Below are 20,183 nucleotides of genomic sequence, written 5' to 3' on the forward strand. Positions count from 1 at the left end.
TACACGCACATGTAAACCTACATTCTTGACAGGTTTTATACAACCTAAGAAATCCCTATCCGGTAAATATTAAACAACCAGAAATCAAGTTAAAAAAAACCCAACTTACCCCTCGCATTTTGTGCGAAAAACATTGAACATTAAATAATAAAAAGAATAATATATACATTATTATTTAAGCAATTCCAGAAAAAATTCAATGTTTGATGGTGAAAATTCCTATATATCAGTGATGAGCAACGTGCTGTACATTGTTTTAAAGGAGAACATCTTTAGAATGTGAATATAGCTACATGTGTTTCTAATTCTAAAATTAATATGCAAACAATTACCTCATTCCACTAACTTTGTTTCAGAAAATCCAGATTCAATCTGTTAGCAAACTTTCTTCAAATGTATTCTGACAGTACTATATAAAAATCGACTTGACGCTATGGAAGAAAGTAGACTGCTAGGCTACTTGTAAATTTACTGGGTTATATTCTTATATATTTTCTTCATTATGTGTTTCATGAACCATATAAAAGGAAATAAAATATAACTAAAACTGCTTCTAAAGTGTCAGTCTTCTACCCCTGGATTTACTCACTTCTTATCTTTCCAAATAGTTCAATTAATCCCCTTCCCCCCGGCCCCAAATTTCTACGAAGCAGCGCTCGCCATGATATACCTCTGGCCACCCCATCTATATTTCAACATTATGATTTTCTAAATATAAACCGCATTCTGAAATTTTCTCGTGCTGTTTTATGGAATTCTATTTTTACATATTATTGAATATAATTTTCATATTTTCGAATACCTGAATATTAGTGTTTTCCCATGCAAACCATATTGTATCACCAATCTACATACGGATAGACGGAACTACAAAATAAGCTTTATTTATTCAAGGGGCTTTAAATACAATCTAATATATTTCAAAAATAGATTATATGCAAATACATAATATAAAATATATACACATCCATACTGCACAATAATATATAGCTACATATTTTATACCATTGGTATATTTATCACAGTCATTCAATAATGTATTCAAAACAAAACTAAATTGCACATTAACACTTAATGGACAATAACGTAAGAAACAGAGTTATTACTTATTATCAAATATTCATTGGATAGAGCTCTTGATATGGATTAAGAAGAGACTGTGTATCCTCAAACATTTGGTTCTTCGTTTCATGTCACCTTTTCAATGCTCCACTGCAGATAAAATTGATGTTCAAGTTTATTGGTGTTCTTTTGCCAACTGTAAGAATTTCCTTGCAATGTGGCCAGGTAAATGTTGCAATAGGTGGCGCTTATTGACAGGCAATACTCTCTACATTCACAAATAGCATGCTGACTGTAATGTAGATACTTACAGTCAGTTAATATGCGCAAATAGAAAGTGTACAAGTGATAGCAAAAGTACATCAAATACTATTAAAATTCATTCATTATAATCGAAGTCTCCATTATTGCTTATAGAATTGTCAGAGTATGCTACATGTATTTTATGTTATTAGCTACATCCAAAGATACTGTGTTGAGAATCCTGTTTGTGCAATGCATGTGTAATGGCGATAGTATTCTGTGCTTGTTAAGAAATGAAGCAACACCATAAATTCTTCTAAAACAATTAAGTTCAACGCAACGATAACTTTTCCCTTTATAATACCGGGTGTCCCAGAAGTCTTTCCCTGATTACAAACTTTATTCAGATCCGCTATATGCAATGTAGAGATGTGAAAGTAGTGCCAAAATGTTGGAAAACTAACGAAGTTTATTTGTTGCAGGCTTCAGTAATGTGGCTGTAGTGTAGCAGTGTCAGTGCCAAGGAATCCGGAATTTATGCTCTTGTCATCGGGTGGCATCTTTCCATACAATGTTCCTTGCACTTGACAGGATTTGGGAATGAAGATAAATTCCATTTTTTAAATACCAACTTATTGATGGCAGATATTCAAGACAAAAGAATTCTGTACATTTGAAAGTTCCTCTGCACTGTTATTGGTGACCGGGTCTCGTGATACCAGAGGACATGCTGAGCTTTCTCCTGATTTGTGAACATTTCCGGTTTTCTGGGCACTGACACTGCTACACTACAGCCACGTTACTCAAACCTGCAACAAAAAAAACTTGGTTAATTTTCCAACATTTTGGCACCACTTTCACATCTCTACCTTGCATATAGCGGATATGAATAAAGTTTGTAATCAGGGAAAGACTTCTGGCACACCCGGTACATATCAAAAACATTATCTTCACAATGTATTCAATAGTGTTGCCCACGAGACGAGACTTTGGCCTGTCTCGTCTCGTGGAAATGCTGTGAAATGCTGTCTCGTCTCGAAAATATTCGTTTGTCAAAGGGACACATGATCAATCTCGTCTCGTCTCGAATTTTTAAAAGCCTGTCCCGTCTCGTCCCGTGGGCAACACTAGTATTCAACATATTCATGCAAAACTTCCATATAAACATCACATAATATCAACAACAAGAGCTAAAATATGTATAGTTTCAACAAACTGTAAACGTTCCAGAAAAAAAATAACAACAAAATATCAACTTTCCACAATATCAACAACTTCCAATGTTTCGCTATATTAAGAGTAAGCCATATTTCAACCCGTGACTACACCACACTTCCTACTGCAATGCTTCAATTATAGCTACCAGTGGTATTTTAATTACATACAGTTATCTATTCATTTCAATTTGCATACAATTTTTATTCAAAATTAGATTGTTTTTAGCGTATAGAAACAACAGTCAAGTTTTATATACAGGGTGTATCATAAGTAATAGCGCAAACTGACACAGTTGAAAGTACACGATAATAGAAGCAAAAAAGTCTCAGTTAACATAGGGTCGTAAAAGAACCGTTTGGAAGATAATTGCGAATGTATGTTTATGATCCGCCAGTGACTCGATTGTTGGTACACATCGCCCGCTTGTCTCCTAGCGCACTCCGAGGTTTCTTTCTAAAACTGAACACTGCCGAACATGTAACATACCGTACAGTACAATAGTCCTTGGCAGTGACGGCAATTAGGGGGGAGGGGCAGTTGCCCTCCACTTTTCGCCATTTTTGCCCCCGCACTATGCTAAATCTTATCTACGAAGGGAAATGTACTGTCTTTGCCACCCAGTTTTGGCACCTTGCACCGCGGTTTTGGGACCCAATCCCCGCCACTGGTCCTTGGCAATAACTGCAACAGTAAATGTGTAGCGAGGTGAACCTTTTAATTATGTTATTTGTTACTCACCTCACACGTGAAAAGCATACGATGTGTACAAACATAATGTCGTAACCATACATTCACAATTATCTCGAAAACGGTTCATTTGCGACCATGTTTACTGAGACTTTTTTTTTGCTTCTACTATCGTGTACTTTTCATCCTTTCAGTTTGCGCTATCACTCTGATACACCCTGTATAATTTATCAATAAATTGCAGTCTGTATGTAAACCAGAAAATGATTTTTTTCATGCTATACTTTCATTTACAAGCTTTACGAAAACATTGGAACTGTAAGCGCATTTCTTTCTACCATCAATACTTCTAAATATGAACAGTGTAGGCCTACTGCAATCAAAAGTAGGTTTTTTTCTATCTACTTCATTCATTAAAATAGGAAACCATGTGCAATGTACTGAAAATAATACATGGTATGTGTTTTCCGAGCATTCATTGACAAAATGAAAAAAAAAATGCAGCATGTTTAAAGCAGAAATACGTCCATGTCTACAACACTTTAACAATGTACCGAAACAGAAGGTACCTTCATGTTTATACATTCTTTAACACAGTTGAATGTTTGTGCAGCATAAAATAGTCGGATATGTATTTATGTGTCTACCAAATGAAATTCATATAGCCTAATTGAATATTCGTAACTCAGTGGTGCCAACTCTTGAAAAACATTTGATAGGCTGAACTCGGAGATTTATATCACAAATTTATGCAATAATATATGTCTGTAGATTGAGGATTTGCCTGAGAATTAGGCGCGGGGACTTTATTTATAAAATATAGTATTATAATAACAATAATATTATTCTTATTATCTTATTATTGTTATTATTATTGGGTGAATTCGAGTCCCATAGGCCCATATAAGTTGGCACCACTGAATACACTGTACTCACTGGCGTACGCAGAGGAGGCTGAAGGGGCTACAGCCCCTCCGAAATTTTGAAAAATCTACATTTTCAAAAAAAAAGCAGTGAAGATCTCGGGGAAAGATCAGAGTGGTAAATGCAAACTTCACCTCAGAATGCCAGTTTTTAGAGTGCAAAGTTTTTAATACATGAAATATCTTATTGTTAATGCCACCCCTCTACAAAGCAGCCATGCGCTATCCACCTTTACAATTCCAGCTCCTCCCGAAAAAATAATCCTGCGTACGCCAGTGACGGTACTGAAGCATACATCGTATAATTGCATTCGTGTCTACTGTGAATTCGTCACTAGAATTTCGAATCTGCTCTTCTTTGAATCATAAATGCACGTTCTTGTACTGTAAGCATGTTTCAACTCGTGGAACATTTTTCCAATCAGAATTTTCTATCTATACCCAACTTTCAGGATGTACGTTTCTCATGAATAAACTTATTTCTTGTGCAGAATTAAGTACAGAGAATAATGCCTGTAGATAGGAACTTTGAGAGTGTGCAGCTGCCCACTTATGCTTCCGCAGCGAACCCTTCATTGTCATATGCTCGCATGAAGCTGATGATTTTCACAGACTTGGAATCCTCAAAGGCTGCTTCCGATGGGTGACCCTTCTTCCCCTTTGACTCAAAGGTCGTGGATTCGCCCTGCTTTTCTCTCCTGTCACGTTTGTGCAATTTGTAAAGCCATCTGAAAAATGAAAAAAAAAGAAAAAAAGTTTAATACATCTTGTTTATCATGGCAAAATTAAAGCTTTGTAGCCTTCTTGTTCCACTTAACCATGATTACATTGAAATTTCAGTACACGAAAACTGGAAAACAATTTTAACCATTACATTACAGATCGGTTAAGTATTTTCGAGAACCGCACATAATTCTTAAGAACAGTTCCCCAAAATACTTATTCGATGAGATCTGTTCTCGTAGAACATCGGTCGAACATAATATCCGCAAGAAACACAATGCAACAACCCCCAAACATAAAACCGCCACATAGACAAGTCCTTCATTGTTACAGTGATCAGGGAATGGAACAAACTGCCTGCACCATTGACTAACATTATTTGCCATGAAAGTTTTAAGAAAAAAATTAATGAACTTACTATTGTCCCAACAACTATACTGACTTCCATATGTTAACAATTGCATCTGCACTTACACATCATATAATGCATACCTAACAACCTCCCCCTCCCCACACACACACCACAGAATGAACTACTGACGACTTATTACTTATCCTTACTCCACAGTATACATACTAATCAATTCAATGCATTATTTTTTCATTGTATAATCTTTATATTATATGTATTATCATGATAATTATGTTTTTTTTCTTTGTGTTTCTTGATTTATAGTATCTCTGACAGGGGTTGGTTGCAAGAGCGGTCCACGATGCCGAAACTATTCTATTCTATTCTATAAAAAGAAAGAAAAATATAAAATTACAATTAGAAAAAAAATACACAGAGGAATAACCTAACTTACGAGCATTCAACAAACACACACACACGAACACATATTCGTGATAGTAATAAGGAATTTGGAATATTAAGTTGAATAAAGGGGTTTCAGTGTTTTTCTTCACTTAACTGTATACAATTTGTCACTAACATGCAAGCTTGCATTAATATGCTAACCATTTGTGCCCAATAAAAAAATGTTTTAATTGTGTATTAAAGACATATGCTGAAGATCGTTCCGGATTGCGAGGGGCAGTGAGTTCCAAACAGTGAAAGATTTTGAATAAAATTTTGAGTTGTGAAGGAGAATGAGTAGTTGAGCTATCTCGCACGATCTGGTGTCAAGGCTGTGTGACATCAATTGCATTAATTGACAGTGTAACGTGTAATTTAGGTTTCTTTGAAATGATTTTGTCTGATAAACTCAAATGATGCATTTAGAGCATCATACTGAACAACAGACCGACTTGGGTTTATTTATTTAAAAGTGTTTTTAAACTGCCGGGAAAAGATTTTCAGCCTTAATACAGCAGTATTACATGTTACAAGGTACAAGGTTACAAGATTACATATTACAAGATATCCAAAACCACAGTATTGGACAAGAGAGCATTTCAAAATATTTAACAAACATAACTTAAAACTACAAGAATTTTAAAAATGCATTAAAGAATATACAATTGTTACATTTCAACTATAGAATTACGTAAAGATTTCTTAAATAATTATCCTTATACAGTTATATGAAGTTGAAATTGTTTTAACAACAATATCAATATCTATCTCACGGTATTCGAATTATAACTGTTTATGAGATACAGAACATACTTGTTATTTTTGTAGTTCTTGTCAAGACATAATAATTCGCTATTTCCTCTCAAATTGTATGATTTCACATTAAGCCATATCATAGGAAGGAGTTTTGGAACCATATAATTTCCCTCCAAGGTTCCTTCCATATAAGATATAATTCGCTTTTCAGCTCTGACATCAAGTCTGTCTATTTCTAGGTGATTCAGCAGGTTATCATACTCATAATAGTATTTGAATAGCTTGAATTTGTAATATATAAATGTAATAAATCTGTTTTGTATTTTTTCTATTGATTGTTTCATCTTAGCACTACATGCGTAATACCAAATCGGAATATTGTATTCCACTATAGGTCTGACAAAAGTTGTAAACATTAAAATTAGAAATTGTAAGTTGTTTGAACAACTCCATTTTTTATAATATAGGTACATTGCTTTCTTGCTTTATTTATGATGTGATTAATATAGTCTTCAAATTTTATGCCCAGATCTTTCATGGATTTCACATGTTTGATGATATTATTACTGATGAAATAATGAAAAATTTTGAAGTTTTCTTTCCCAGCGAATGTTAGCACAAATGATTTTAATGAATTTATGGTCAATTGGTTTGCATTAACCCAATCATAAACTGAGTTAATATCATCCTGAAGTTTCTCATGAGAAATATTATTATCAATTTGTAAATATAATTTAATGTCGTCGGCGTATGCAAGATATTTTGCATGTTTTATTACATATTCGATATCATTCAAAAATATATTGAATAGTAAGGACCCTAAGGGCGACCCTTGAGGAACAGCTCTTGACACATTTCCAGGGATGGAGAAACTAGACTTAAGCTTTACTCTGAAAGTTCGCTGAGACAAGAAACTCTTAAACCACCAGGTACAGTACAAAGGAGCACACCCATAGTTTGCCAGTTTTCATTTTTAAGTTTTTTAAAAACATTTTACTGCATTTAAGTGTGTGTATTTTCCTTATTTAACATTACTTTTATACATTTTTGGGTTAATTGTGAGGGTGGTGGAAATGCATGATGATTAGATAAAATATAGGTAATGAAACAAGAAAGAGGCATGTCCAGGTACGCCGTATACCCTCTGGTTAACCTTACTCGTTAGCAGCGTATACCTTGTACTCTCGTCTCGTTTATATTTGAATGGGTGAAAGAAAGAAGGTAAGGATTCCACATTTTCGTCATTTTGAGCTGAGAGTAATTTTCTTACTTAAGGCGAAGAGGGACAATTACGCACCAGTTGTGCATTTATCTCAATATCGTCGGATTGAGCACTGCTATTTAAAAAAAGGTATTAGTATGCAAAAGAGTATGAATTTCCCTCCATGTTGCAAGTGGAAATTTGTTTTCAAGTTGATTAGTAAGCTAGACACGATGTTTGAAAAATATAATTAATAAGTATTTACAGAATCCCATGTATTCCTTATGGGAAATCAACTTCAACTTCAAGTTACGGCTAATCACATGTGAGTTTCGACTTTTCCTACTACTATGACATAGTTCAAAGTGTCCTCTTTCCGTCCATGTACTATTCTACGTCATTGGATGTTTGATATTCCTGAGAGAACGAATAAAATAATGGTCCCATAAGCGTAATGTATTTCTCCTTGCCTCCTACGGCCATCCTGGCAGTGTTGCCAAACCTGATGTGCATAAAAGAGCTCAATTTCACCATTAATTGAGCCAAAGATGACTTTCAAGGAGCTAGATTAACGAAGGCTGCATAAAGTGCCTCGTAGGATAATTTTAGGTGTCAGAAGGGTGGGGGCGCAGCTATTGCCGTTAACTTTAAAGTGACGCGGCAATTTATTCTTAATTTTCACCGCCTAGATTTGGCGGCATCACCCATGTCAATAATCCACTGATGCTCATATGAAATCGAAAATAAAGGATTCCCGGATAACAATATTGTCATCTTCACCTTAGCCACGACGCTATATAAAAGTAGCTGGGGAGGTAAGAGGGGGTGGGTGACGCAGCCTATATGAATATCACGTCACGTGCAAAATGTACACTCATTTCAAAGGTTGGTTTTTATGGGCCGGAACCAGTGGTGGCATCATAGTGGGGCAGAGGGCGGGTGCCACAGTTCACAGCCAAACGAGTGCAGGAAAGAGCCAGATCTGGCTCCAAAAGAGCAAAGTTGGCAACAGTGATCGGCAGCTGTCGCAGCGAGAAAGACCTAGGGGAAATTGTCCCTCACCCCTTAAGCTAAGCTGCATCAACTGACACAGAGAAAGCAAGAAAGCAAGATAAGGGCTTATGACCAGGATGAGGATCGATAGGCACTAAAAACTCAAAATAGGCAGAAAATAGGCAAATAGGCACAAAAGTGATGAACGTCAACAGATTTTTCATCATTTTTCTGAAGTAGGCACCGAAAAGCAGTTATCTTCGAAATAGGCCATTGTGATTAAAATAGGTGTATTTTCTCAGAAATGGTCTGAACGGGATTTTAAATGTAAAAGCCTATATTTTTTTTGCCAAGAAATAAAAAAAGACATTTTTAGAAAAAAAAACCTCGCCTAATTAGGACATATACATACCGGGTGGCCAGAATTAAAGTTACCCAAATCAGAGCCTTCTGTAGCCTGTTTGAGGCATCGTAGAACTCTGACATTTGGTGAATCCACTATGCAGACCATGGAGAAGAGGATGGCAATAAAAAAGAAAATAGTTAAATTTTCCGCCACCAGGTTGAAATGTGGCGCTGTAATAATGAAATACTCTACACCATCCTCTTCTCCATGGTCTGCATAGTGGATTCACCAAATCTCAGAGTTCTACGATGCCTCAAACAGGCTACAGAAGGCTCTGATTTGGGTAACGTTAATTCTGGCCACCCGGTATGTATAGGCCTATGTCCTAATTAGGCCGAGGGTTTTTTCTAAAAATGTCTTTTTTTATTTTTTGGCAAAACAAATATAGGCTTTTACATTTAAAATCCCGTTCAGACCATTTCTGAGAAAATACACCTATTTTAATCACAATGGCCTATTTCGAAGATAACTGCTTTTCGGTGCCTACTTCAGAAAAATGATGAAAAATCTGTTGATGTTCATCACTTTCAGTGCCTATTTTCTGCCTATTTTGAGTTTCTAGTGCCTATCGATCCTCATCCTGGTTATAAGCCCTTATCTTCCCTTATTTTCCTAATATCGATATGAGCACGGAGAGAGTAAATAATATACGACACTGATTTAGGAAACGTTACAAATTATTATGTAATATTTTGATGACACTCGTTCAGCAACAAATTCTTTACATAATGATGAAATATTTTGTTTTCTTAAGTGTTTGGATTTTATTTCTAAAATAAATTATGAAGCAGGCAAATTATTGTGATGGGCTGAAGCCCCACAGGCCCATATAAGTTTGCGTCACTGCTCAGGTACTTTGGCTTTCTACGTACGTACACTGGCCTCAACAAGTACTCCGGCAGTGTCTTTTTTTATACAGCATATTTGCAGAAGATATAATTCAATCTACACGTGTATCAATGTACGCTGTATAAAACAAAACTTATTACTAACTTTGTTGAAACTGTACTGATATAAGGCCCGCTATCTCAAAGATAGAATCAGTCCTATTTCCATAGCATAACCAATCAGAAGTGAGCTCTTGGTCACGAGTGCATATGTAATGGCGGTCGCGTAAGTTGTAAGCAATGTATCACTTCACATTTTTAAAAGCCGATAACTATTCAACGTGCGCAGGCCCTCTGATTGGGGGGGGGGGGGGCAAAAGCCTTCATGAAAGTTGAGTCGGGAAACAGAAATCTAATTTTATCCACTGTTTTAGTTTCATGATAGCTTCAAGTACCTCGGATGCACTATAAGCAGTGACATGAGCTGCAACCAAGAAGTGAAAATGAGAATCGCAATAGCAAAAGAAGCTTTCAATAGAAGAAAAATGTTTTTTGTGGACCCATGGACATAAGTCTAAGGAAGAGATTAGTGAAATGTTTTGTGTGGAGTGTAGCACTATATGGTGCAGAAACCTGGACGTTGAGAAGAAATGAAGAGAAACGACTCGAAGCTTTTGAAATGTGGACATGGCTAAAAATGGAGCGTGTAAAATGGACGGACAAGGTAAGAAACGAAGCCGTACTGAAAAGAGTTGGTGAAGAAAGATCTATACTGGAGACCATCAAGAAGAGGAAAAGAAACTGGTTAGGACACTGTCTAAGAAGGAACTGCCTGCTAAGGGATGCCTTGGAGGGAATGGTTGAAGGAGGAAAAATCCGTGGAAGAAAGAGATGTCAGCTTATGGATGATATTAAATTAACTGGGTCGTATGCTATTACGAAGCGTAAGGCAGAGAATAGGGAAAGCTGGAGATTGCAGAAAAACCTGCCAATTAGGCAGAAAACAGTGAGTGAATGAATGTGTGTGTGTTTTGAGTTGAGGTTTTAAGTCCACTTTATGCACAGTAAGGCTAATCGGGACTGAACCTACAGTTTAAAGTGGGGTCCGAACCATTATGTGCCTCCACCGGGTATCGAACCCGGGACCCCTTGATTACAAGGCAACGACGCTACCACTGCGCCATCGGGGAGGCCATAGTGTGTGCGTGTGTACACACATATATGATGCAGCAACATAGAGAATAGAGACACCATAATGAATAAATAAATTGTTTGGAATGTGCCGCGCTCCATTTTCGCCAAACAAAACTGTTTAGCAGCAAGAGTCTAAGCACTTAGCAGTTATAACTTCTCTGTCTGGTAATTTACAATGCATTACGGAATACAATAAAATTGCGAGCGAAGCTAGCAAGAAATTATTAGATCCAAATTTTTGCAAACTGAAAGCAATATTGATTTAATATGGCCAAAAGAATTTCACGCGGTGGCATGCTCTGAACTTGACAAGACTGGAAGAAAAGCAGATATTGCGAACGAAGCGAGCAAGAACATTTTACGAAATGTATTTTTATTTGTATAAAATTTGATATCGAGGGGGGCACTTGCCCCTCTGTGTCCCCCTGCAGGTGCTTTGTCCGCCTGGAAGAAATAATGCAAGAAAGACGTGAAAACTAATTCCATCTTGAGTATCCTTTTGTCCTGCTAGTCTTAGATTCTACTAGTCTTGCTTTCTTTTACCTCAATGTTACCCCCCTAGAATTGATTTCCGTCCAAGGTTGAGGAGGGACAATGCCCATTGCTCCCCTGAGGTTGCGTCACAGCACTACTTCCGTAGTTGCTGTGAACTTTAATCGGCTTAAAGACACTTAATTTTGTTTAAGAGTATATTATCGTTTAATAACGACGATAAGATTCCTCTCACTAAATTTCTAGATGAAAGTACAATAATGTAGGAGGGACATGGACGTCTGGAAAGGAAGGGGGGCAAGGATGGCCACACCTCTCACTTAGAAATCGAATGTGACCCTAAAAGTATAGGGAAAGTGGGGCACTTTGCAACAAAGGCACGTTGCAACAGTGCTTTTTCTGTTATGTAGGATGGCTCTACTGCGTTGCGCTTACTGTCGTTCCAACACACGTTGGTAGGTGTCTCTGATGAACCGTTCGTTACGCCAGTTTTTCAGATGTTGTCAGAGTGGAGGAAGAAAGAAGAATTTTGAAGACGGTGAGTAATTTTTAAGAATCTCTTACAATTTTTAATACGCAATTCCTATAAATGACCACAGCATGCGACATGTGGTCAATTGAAAGCATGTTTATTGAAGGTGTGGAAAGTGATATTGCTTTTTATGTTATGCAATTTTTGTGGAGGCAAGAATAGCTTTCGTAATCAAACATGTCGGTGAGGCAAGTTGCAACAGATGTTGCAACTAACCCCACAATGTTGCAAACTGCCCCATGACAGACCAGCGCTTTAATAAGATATTGAATGTAATTGTTCACTGTCCCGAATGTGATAAATCGAAATACGGTTTATTGTTTACTAATTTTACAATCTTTTCAAGTAAAAGATAAATGTGATCGCATATATTTAGTCCTATATTCAGTAACCAACACACATTTTGAATTTTCACTTATTTATTCTTATACAAAATTACACGCATTATTATTTCTATTATTTCAGGTAGCCTGAAAGATGAGGAACTACAAGATGAAGACCCAAAAGGGGACTACACCGCCTGATGTGATGGATAGAGCAGCAAATTTAGTCCTGGAACACAAGTGGCTGGAGAGTTCAACATTCATTATTCAACCCTCTCAAGATACATACAAAAGAAGAAATTACAAGATAGTGGTCCTCGTGAGGTACAGAACGTAAGTTGTGGTTATGCGAAACCGTGGAAAGTGTTTTCAGAGGAAGAAGAGAATATCTTCAAAATGTACTTGCAGCGTTCCAGTGAGATTATGTTTGGATTAACACCACAGGAAGTGCGAAAATTGGCTCATCTCTGTGCAGTTAAGTTTGATATAAGTGCTCCTTCATCGTGGTTGGTAAACGGAATGGCTGGTATTGAATGGTTCAGGGGAATCCTGTAGAGAAACAAAGATCTTTCGGTCCACTTGCCTGAATCAACTTCTTTAGCACGAATGTCCAGTTTCAACAAAGAAAATGTGCGTATGTTTTTTGACAAAGTTTCCGAAGTTCTATCCAGAACAGGCGCGGTTGGCCCTATAGCGCACAGGATCAGTGAACCCCCAGTAATATACGATAATCACCTCGAGAATGAACAATGAACAATGTCTTTAAATTTTCACATTATTTCGCTAAAAATTCTACACAATAAGTCATGTATTTGTGCCCGTAACACGGCGAACTCTCTTGCTGAGAAGAAGAAACCGCGAATCGGCCGCCCTGATACAGACCCTCAGTTGAACCCCCACAGGACAGCTCGTGCCATTGTAAAAGCTTCGTGCGGGAGCAGAAGCGCGAGGAGGGTATAGGACAAAATACATGGGAGATGAGATTTGCAGAACCTATGTTCAACCCAACGGTCATGCGCAGTTCGTTCTCTCGCAGAAGGCGCGGGACAAGGCTCCTTTCTCGCTGCTTCCTCCCTTCCAGTGTTACTGCGTGCGGTTCAAGTTTGAAGCGCACACATTACATATTCAATCTTCTCTTGTATCATTTTTGCACCGAACTTCTTGGAATAAATGCAAGATTGTGTCATAGATGGATGAGTGGAAACAAATAGAAGCTGGAATTAGATGCGATGAATTAAAATAAAGGAGATACATTACCAAAATACCTTGTGCATGCATTCAGAGGTTTTTCCTTAAAGGTGGAAACACTTCGGGTTCGCGAAAGAGAAAGAATGGCGCGAAGACGTGACTCGCTGTCGCTCGGTGTCAAAGTCTCAAGTTTTTTAGTTTTTGAAGTGCTTGGATACCATTTGGAAAGTATTAAGTGATGCTGCGAGTGAAACGAGGGATGGACTTTACCTAGGTTATGTCATTTGATGCAGTGTAGGCGTTGCTGTCCGCGCAGGTAAGAAATGACCGATAGAAATGCACATAATTAACGTAAACAAACTTCCTTGTCCACTGAAAAAAAGCGTGTGCTGGTCGACCAGCCCCAAATTTGAACAAACCTGTCGCGTATAAATGAAAGGGTCTCAGGTTCGATTTCTAGCATGCGCATGCCATTAGTTGCCATTTCCCTTTAACAAATGTAGGACCAGTTCTGATTAGTCAGCATGGACGTCCGGAAGGGGAAAAGGGGGCCGCCCCCCCATGGAAATTGAATGTAAACCAAAAATTATATATTACACGCATATAATTTAATTTCAGTCACAGTAATTTTTGGTAATTATTATAAAAGCGTTGCAGTAACTTTAGACTGAAGGAGTGTTTTTTGCTCCTCGTGGCGAAAAAATATATTACTTGCCCCTACTTGAGGATGTCCATGATATTCCAACAAAACTCAACTTTTTTCATAAAGGCACAATTTATTGTAGTTTCAGCCCTAAATTTATTCGCACACCCCTACAACAAAACCTTATACTCCCACATAAAAAGAATTCTTGACAAAGCTTTTAAACCCTCCCCCATCCTTTTGTTGGGCGAAGGAAGTATATTTTGCGGAAAGTGAATATATGTTACATCACTTCAGTGAACCCCCGGGTAAATAATGCACGAGCCGCGCCTGATCCAGAAACAATTATTCATCCTCAAGAATTTGGAACATGGATGAAACTGGTGTCACAACTGTCATGAAACCAAATAAGGTTGTAGCTCGAAAAGGAACAAAACAATTTGGCATAGTGAGCAGTGCAGAAAGAGGTGAACTTGTGACAGTTGCAGTGGCAGTTAGTGCTCACGGGACTTTTATACCTCCAATGCTAATATTTCCACGTAAGAACTTTCGGGACCATTTCATTCGAGATGGCCCAACAGACTGCATTGGAGCAGCTACTGGTTCAGGTTGGATGATTGAGGAAACGTTTGTCAAATTCATTGGACACTTCATTTCTCAGGTGAATCCTAACGAAAACTGCCTGTGCTTCTTTTCATCGATAATCACTCTTCCCATCTCAGCTGTGAAGCTTTAGATGAATTCAAAAATAATAATATTACCCTTTTGTCATTTCCTCCACACTCTTCGCATCAACTACAACCGTTAGATGTCAGTGTTTTTGGTCCATTTAAGTAAGTGTGTGGCCGAGCAATTGATTCTTAGCATAAGAATCATCCAGGAAAAACTCTTGCAATATACGACATACCACAGATGGTTAAAACAACATTTTTGAATACAGTTACCCCTACCAACATAACATCAGGCTTTGTTCAAACAGGAATATTTCCCTTCAATTCTGAGGTATTCCAAGAAAGCGACTTTGCGTCGTGTTTCGTTTCAGATCGACCAAATCCAGCACGACAGGTAGATAGTAGGCCTCCCGTATCTGATAGTGATGACTAGAGACCGGGTGTTTAGGCACTAAAAACATGTAAATTAGGCAGGCAAATAAACACTTATAACTTTCAAAATAGGCAGTAAAATAGGCATTAAAATACAAATAGGCAATAAAAAAGGCAATGCAATTTAACTCAAAATAATGAAGATAGACATACAAAAAGAAATAGGTGTTTAAAAAATATAGAAACATACCTGTACATTCTTTATAATTGCTTAAAATAAACCAGGAGCTCATCATTAGAGACAGCAGTCCAATATTGTACTTAATTAATCAGTCCAATATTGTACTTAATAAATCACTGCAAACAGGAGTCACGTCAGCCCAAAATTTTCCATTGTATAATGGCTACACACAATATTCTGACAAAAGAAATTGTTGGCTACTTCCAACCAGTACGCAAATTATTTAAATATACACTTTATCACTGCACACAGGGTTATTTCAGTTAAAAAATGTACACTATATATTCCACACAGCAGTTCGAACTAAGAAACTGTTTAAATGCATTTCAAGTTTGTACTGTACGGTTTGGCAGTCTCTGAATAAGAAGCACTAATTGCGGTTGCACATCACAAGGTATTTCTTCAGGTGATCAACCAACAAGTTATGTCTGCGATCGGACAACACATTTTTTAGAATAGAAAAAGATCTTTCAACCTTCACAGATATTACCAGAGCATACTTAAAGCACGCGAGAACATGTGGATCTAACTCAGTTTGTATATTTTCACCTTTCAGAACTTGTTGAATTGCCTTTAATTTGTCCAAGTCCTTATTAGCTGCAATAACTCGCTAACTGTTATTTTTAAATTTCTTGTAGGCATCGGGAACTAATCCTGGGAACAGGAAATTGTATGCACCGAGTTTAGTCATGTCCCAATTTTAAAGAAAATGCCTAAAATAGGTAATATCTGGCGTTTATGAAATAATATAGGCAATATCGTATGAACTAGGCAAAATAGGCAAAATTAAATTGCCTTTAAATGTAGCCAATCCCTCCCCCGTGGCCTTCGCAACATTCGTTTTCATCATATCTCTAACAGGAAAGAATAGGCATTTTGCCTAACATCCGGTCTCTAGTGACGACATAGTCCAAACTGCCAGGTGCGATGCACTGCCAACTAAATCATCTTCAGGTGATGTTCAAAATGAACATTTGCTTTCGCAAATTGAAATGCCGGGTCCAAGTGGCACACAAATGTCTTCAGTAGTGAGTAGACCTAAAGTTTCCTTCTCTCCTGAAAATGTTCGTCCATACCCAAAGGCTGAGGCCAGGAAAACGACGAATCGTAAACGTAAACGAAGTGCCATTCTAACAGACACACTTGAAAAAAAAGCTTTGGAAGATGCAAAAAAGAGTAGTGCAAAGGAAAAGAGCAAAAAGAAAATTATGTGCAAGAAAACATTATTCCAAAGTTCTTGCAAAGAATATAACTGTTTAGTGTGTGGAAAATCCTACAAAGAAGAAGAAGACTGGGTGCAGTGCAAACAATGCAAAATGTGGTCCCATTGGCTGTGCGCGGACAGAAATCCTTATTATGTGTGCATTGATTGCAAATAGTGTCATTCAGACAACGCATAATCCCTGTTGCAACGTACCCCATGCATGGGGCACATAGCAACACTCGGACCTGCTTTAAATTAACAGACTTTTCTCACTTGAGGTTCAAAATTAAAATTTCATATTTGTTTCTTCAGTAGCCAAAAGATGTATCATTTCATAGCATATTTTTAACTTGTTCCAACTGTAACAGTTTTTGAATAAAAAAAATTAAACTGAAAAGTGTTGCAAAGTCCCCCACCTTCCCTACTTTAATGCGATAATTTCAAATTCAAGTGGTGTTTTTGAGGGGGCAACGCTATTAAGGGGTAATAAGCACCATGGAAAATATCTTGTTTGTGTCTCCGTGGAAAAAAAATATACGGACGTCCTTGGTTAGGGGAGGCAACTGCCCTCCTTGCCCCCCCCCATGCGCACGCCTATGCTATTCAACCGTTTCCTATTAAGAGGTACAAATCAATGCTTAAATACATGCTTTACAGCGTTTACTGTGCACGTATTGAAGAGATTATTTTAGGTTGTTTCAATCGTGTGCACTCACCACAGATGGTGTAACTCGACGTGCCTTTCGTGCTGTATATATTATACATTGTAATCGCAAAAGCTATCCGAAAAGTTACATGAAATGCTTCCGTGTAAAGTATCATCTGCTATAAGATTTTTGGAAGCACGTACGTCACGGACACTGCCGGCTTGTAATGAATACATTGGCATTCAATGTATTCATTACAAGCCGGCAGTGTTCGTGACTGTAAGATACATAGCATTTGTGCTAGCAAAAATGTTAAAAGAAACGCTTCCAGTTAAAGCGAGCCTTAGGAGGGGAGAGCGGAAATGCAACCATGACCTTGCAACACTGAAGGATTCAGTGAACACGAGAGTAGAACAAAACAGGGAGAAGAAGTGTGCATAATGACTCGGCGGAAGGGAGGATAATTCCGTCTACTTTTTCGCTTCTGCAACCTTGTTTTGAGCTTACGTAACTCTTTGTATCTCTGTGTGCTTCTCCGGAAGTAAAGGCATGCTGATTCCGTGCGAACAGAAAGCATTGGAGATAATTCACAGGGCGTGGTGTGCATCGAATGTGCTCCATTGTGAGAGAAATTGAAGTTTGGTGAAGCAGCGTATGGATTCCCGTGTTCACAGCTGTGGTTTAGGTGAAGACCATCTACACTATGTAGCCAAAAGTCACCGGACAACCTGTTCGATACCCGGTGGCACAGTGGTTCGGATCTCACTTTAAACTGTAGGTCCAGTCACAATTAGCCTTTATGTGCATAAAGTAGACTTTAAACAATAAATCAAACAAAATCAATCCCCGGACACCCAGTTCTGTTCGTTCCAAAGACACCAGCCAGGTAACCAATAAGGTGTCGGACCTCCTTCGCTATTATTACAGCATTTTCTCTTCGGGCAGGCTCTCCATTAAGTTATGGTAGGTGGTGTTTTTTTTCATTCGTCCTGTAGTCTCGTGATTCGCGCTAATTCGTGTCGCGGTTGTTCCTTTTGTGCTTATTCCTGTGTTCCATTTTCGTTTCGTTGTTTTAACTTTCGAGCTTATTCCAGTTGTGAATATTTTTGTTTCGCGATTAATCCGTTTTGCTGTTATTTCTTTCGCGCATATTCCTGTGTTCAATTATGGTTTCGCGCTTAATCCGTTTCGCTTTTATTATTTTTCGAGCATATTCCTATGTTAAATTACAGTTTCGCGCTTAATCCGTTTCGCTGTTATTCCTATCGCGCTTATTCCTGTGTTCAATTATGATCTCGCGCTTAATCCGTTTTGCTGTTATTCCTTTCGCGCTTATTCCTGTGTTCAATTATGGTTTCGCACTTAATCCGTTTCGCTGTTATAACTTTCGCGCTTATTCCTGTGTTCAATTTTCGTTGCGCGCTTAATCTGTTTCGAGGTTGTTTCGTTCGCGTTTATTCCATTCGCGTTTAATACGTTTGGCGGTTAAACTTGTTCCTTCGCGTTTATTCCGTTCGCGCTTGTTCCGTTTCGTTCTTGTTCCTTTCGCGTTTAATCCTGTCTTACCGACAGGATGTTCTATGGGGTTCAAGTCGGGGCTCTGAGCGCGCTAGTTAAGCACATCCACCTGATTGTTCTCAAACCACGATGCAATGGCCGTGCTTTATGAGCAGGGGCATTACCGTGCTCATAGAGAAAAGGGCCCATTCCAAACTGTCGGCAGAACATGCAGCATGCTGTTGTCTAAAATGTCCTCATAAACATCACTGTTCATGTTGCCATTGACCAAAAGTAATGGCCCCAGCCCAAACTAGGGCACCTTGACTTGGGTGTCCGGTGACTTTTGACTATATAGTGTAGACATAGTGCCGTGGCCAAAGAATTTTGATAGGGTAGTCCTCAATATTATAGAGTGATTATATACATTGGAACATAACAGGTGGCCGCGGTGGCTCAGTCGGTGTCGACCTCCGTGGCGGAGTGGTTAGCAGAGCGCGCTACAACGCCAGGGGTTCTGGGTTCGAGTCCCGGGTAAGGCATGGGTATTTGTGATTTTAGTTACAATAGGGCGCCTGGATCCGTACAATATAACGGATGCAAATAGCTTAAGTGCTGAACTCATTCTAACTGCCTTCCTGTTATATCTGGTGTGCCGCAAGGAAGCGTTCTTGGCGCTCTGTTATTTGTATTATATCTGGATGATCTCACAGACCTCTTTAATTCCCCCATCTCAAGCACAATTCTAATGATTGCAAGATTAGGAGAGAAATAAAACAGCCATCAGACATGCAAATTCTACAAAACGACATTAACAGATTCTCTGAATGGTGTAAGCGATGGAAACTGTCCACAAACCCTTTGAAATGCTCTTACATAACAATTTCATTGAAGCAAAACATTCTTGAAGGTATTTATACACTCACCGAGCTCCCCCTACCAAATGAAGCACAACACCGAGATCTAGGTATCTTCATAGATTCTAAACTAACTTTCGATAATCACATATCAACCATCACAAAAAAGGCAATGCGTATGCTAGGCTTACTTTACAGATTCACCGAAATCAATAAACGAAAAGCACTTTCCATTTACTTCAAGACATTTGTGTCCCCCATTCCAGAATACTGTTCACCCATCTGGAACATGGCTGCCCATTCTCATACCTCCAAGATCGACAGTGTTCTCAGCTTTTTCCTCTCCATCGTTCGAGATAGAGTGCCTGCCCTGAGAAAGAGTATGAGAGAGAGAGAGAGGATGAGAGAAAGAGAGAGAGAGAAAGAGAGAGAGGATGAGAGAAAGAGAGAGCATGAGAGAAAGATAGAGAATGAGAGAAAGAGAGAT

General features: G+C 38.2%; 1 protein-coding gene across 1 annotated transcript in view; it reads right to left on the reverse strand.

Annotated features, from left to right (window-relative positions):
- Window positions 1–885: 885 nt before the first annotated feature.
- The window catches only part of LOC145999711 (putative peptidoglycan muropeptide transporter SLC46), a 292,794-nt gene continuing 273,496 nt past the window's right edge, over window positions 886–20,183 (reverse strand). The window contains exon 6 of the mRNA XM_083136992.1: window positions 886–4,861. Coding sequence (XP_082993118.1) covers window positions 4,684–4,861 — 178 coding nt within the window. The 3' untranslated portion in view covers window positions 886–4,683. The remainder of the gene's footprint in view (window positions 4,862–20,183) is intronic.

Source organism: Lepisma saccharinum, chromosome 15, assembly GCF_977018435.1.
Source record: "Lepisma saccharinum chromosome 15, izLepSacc3.1, whole genome shotgun sequence".
Classification (NCBI taxonomy): domain Eukaryota; kingdom Metazoa; phylum Arthropoda; class Insecta; order Zygentoma; family Lepismatidae; genus Lepisma; species Lepisma saccharinum.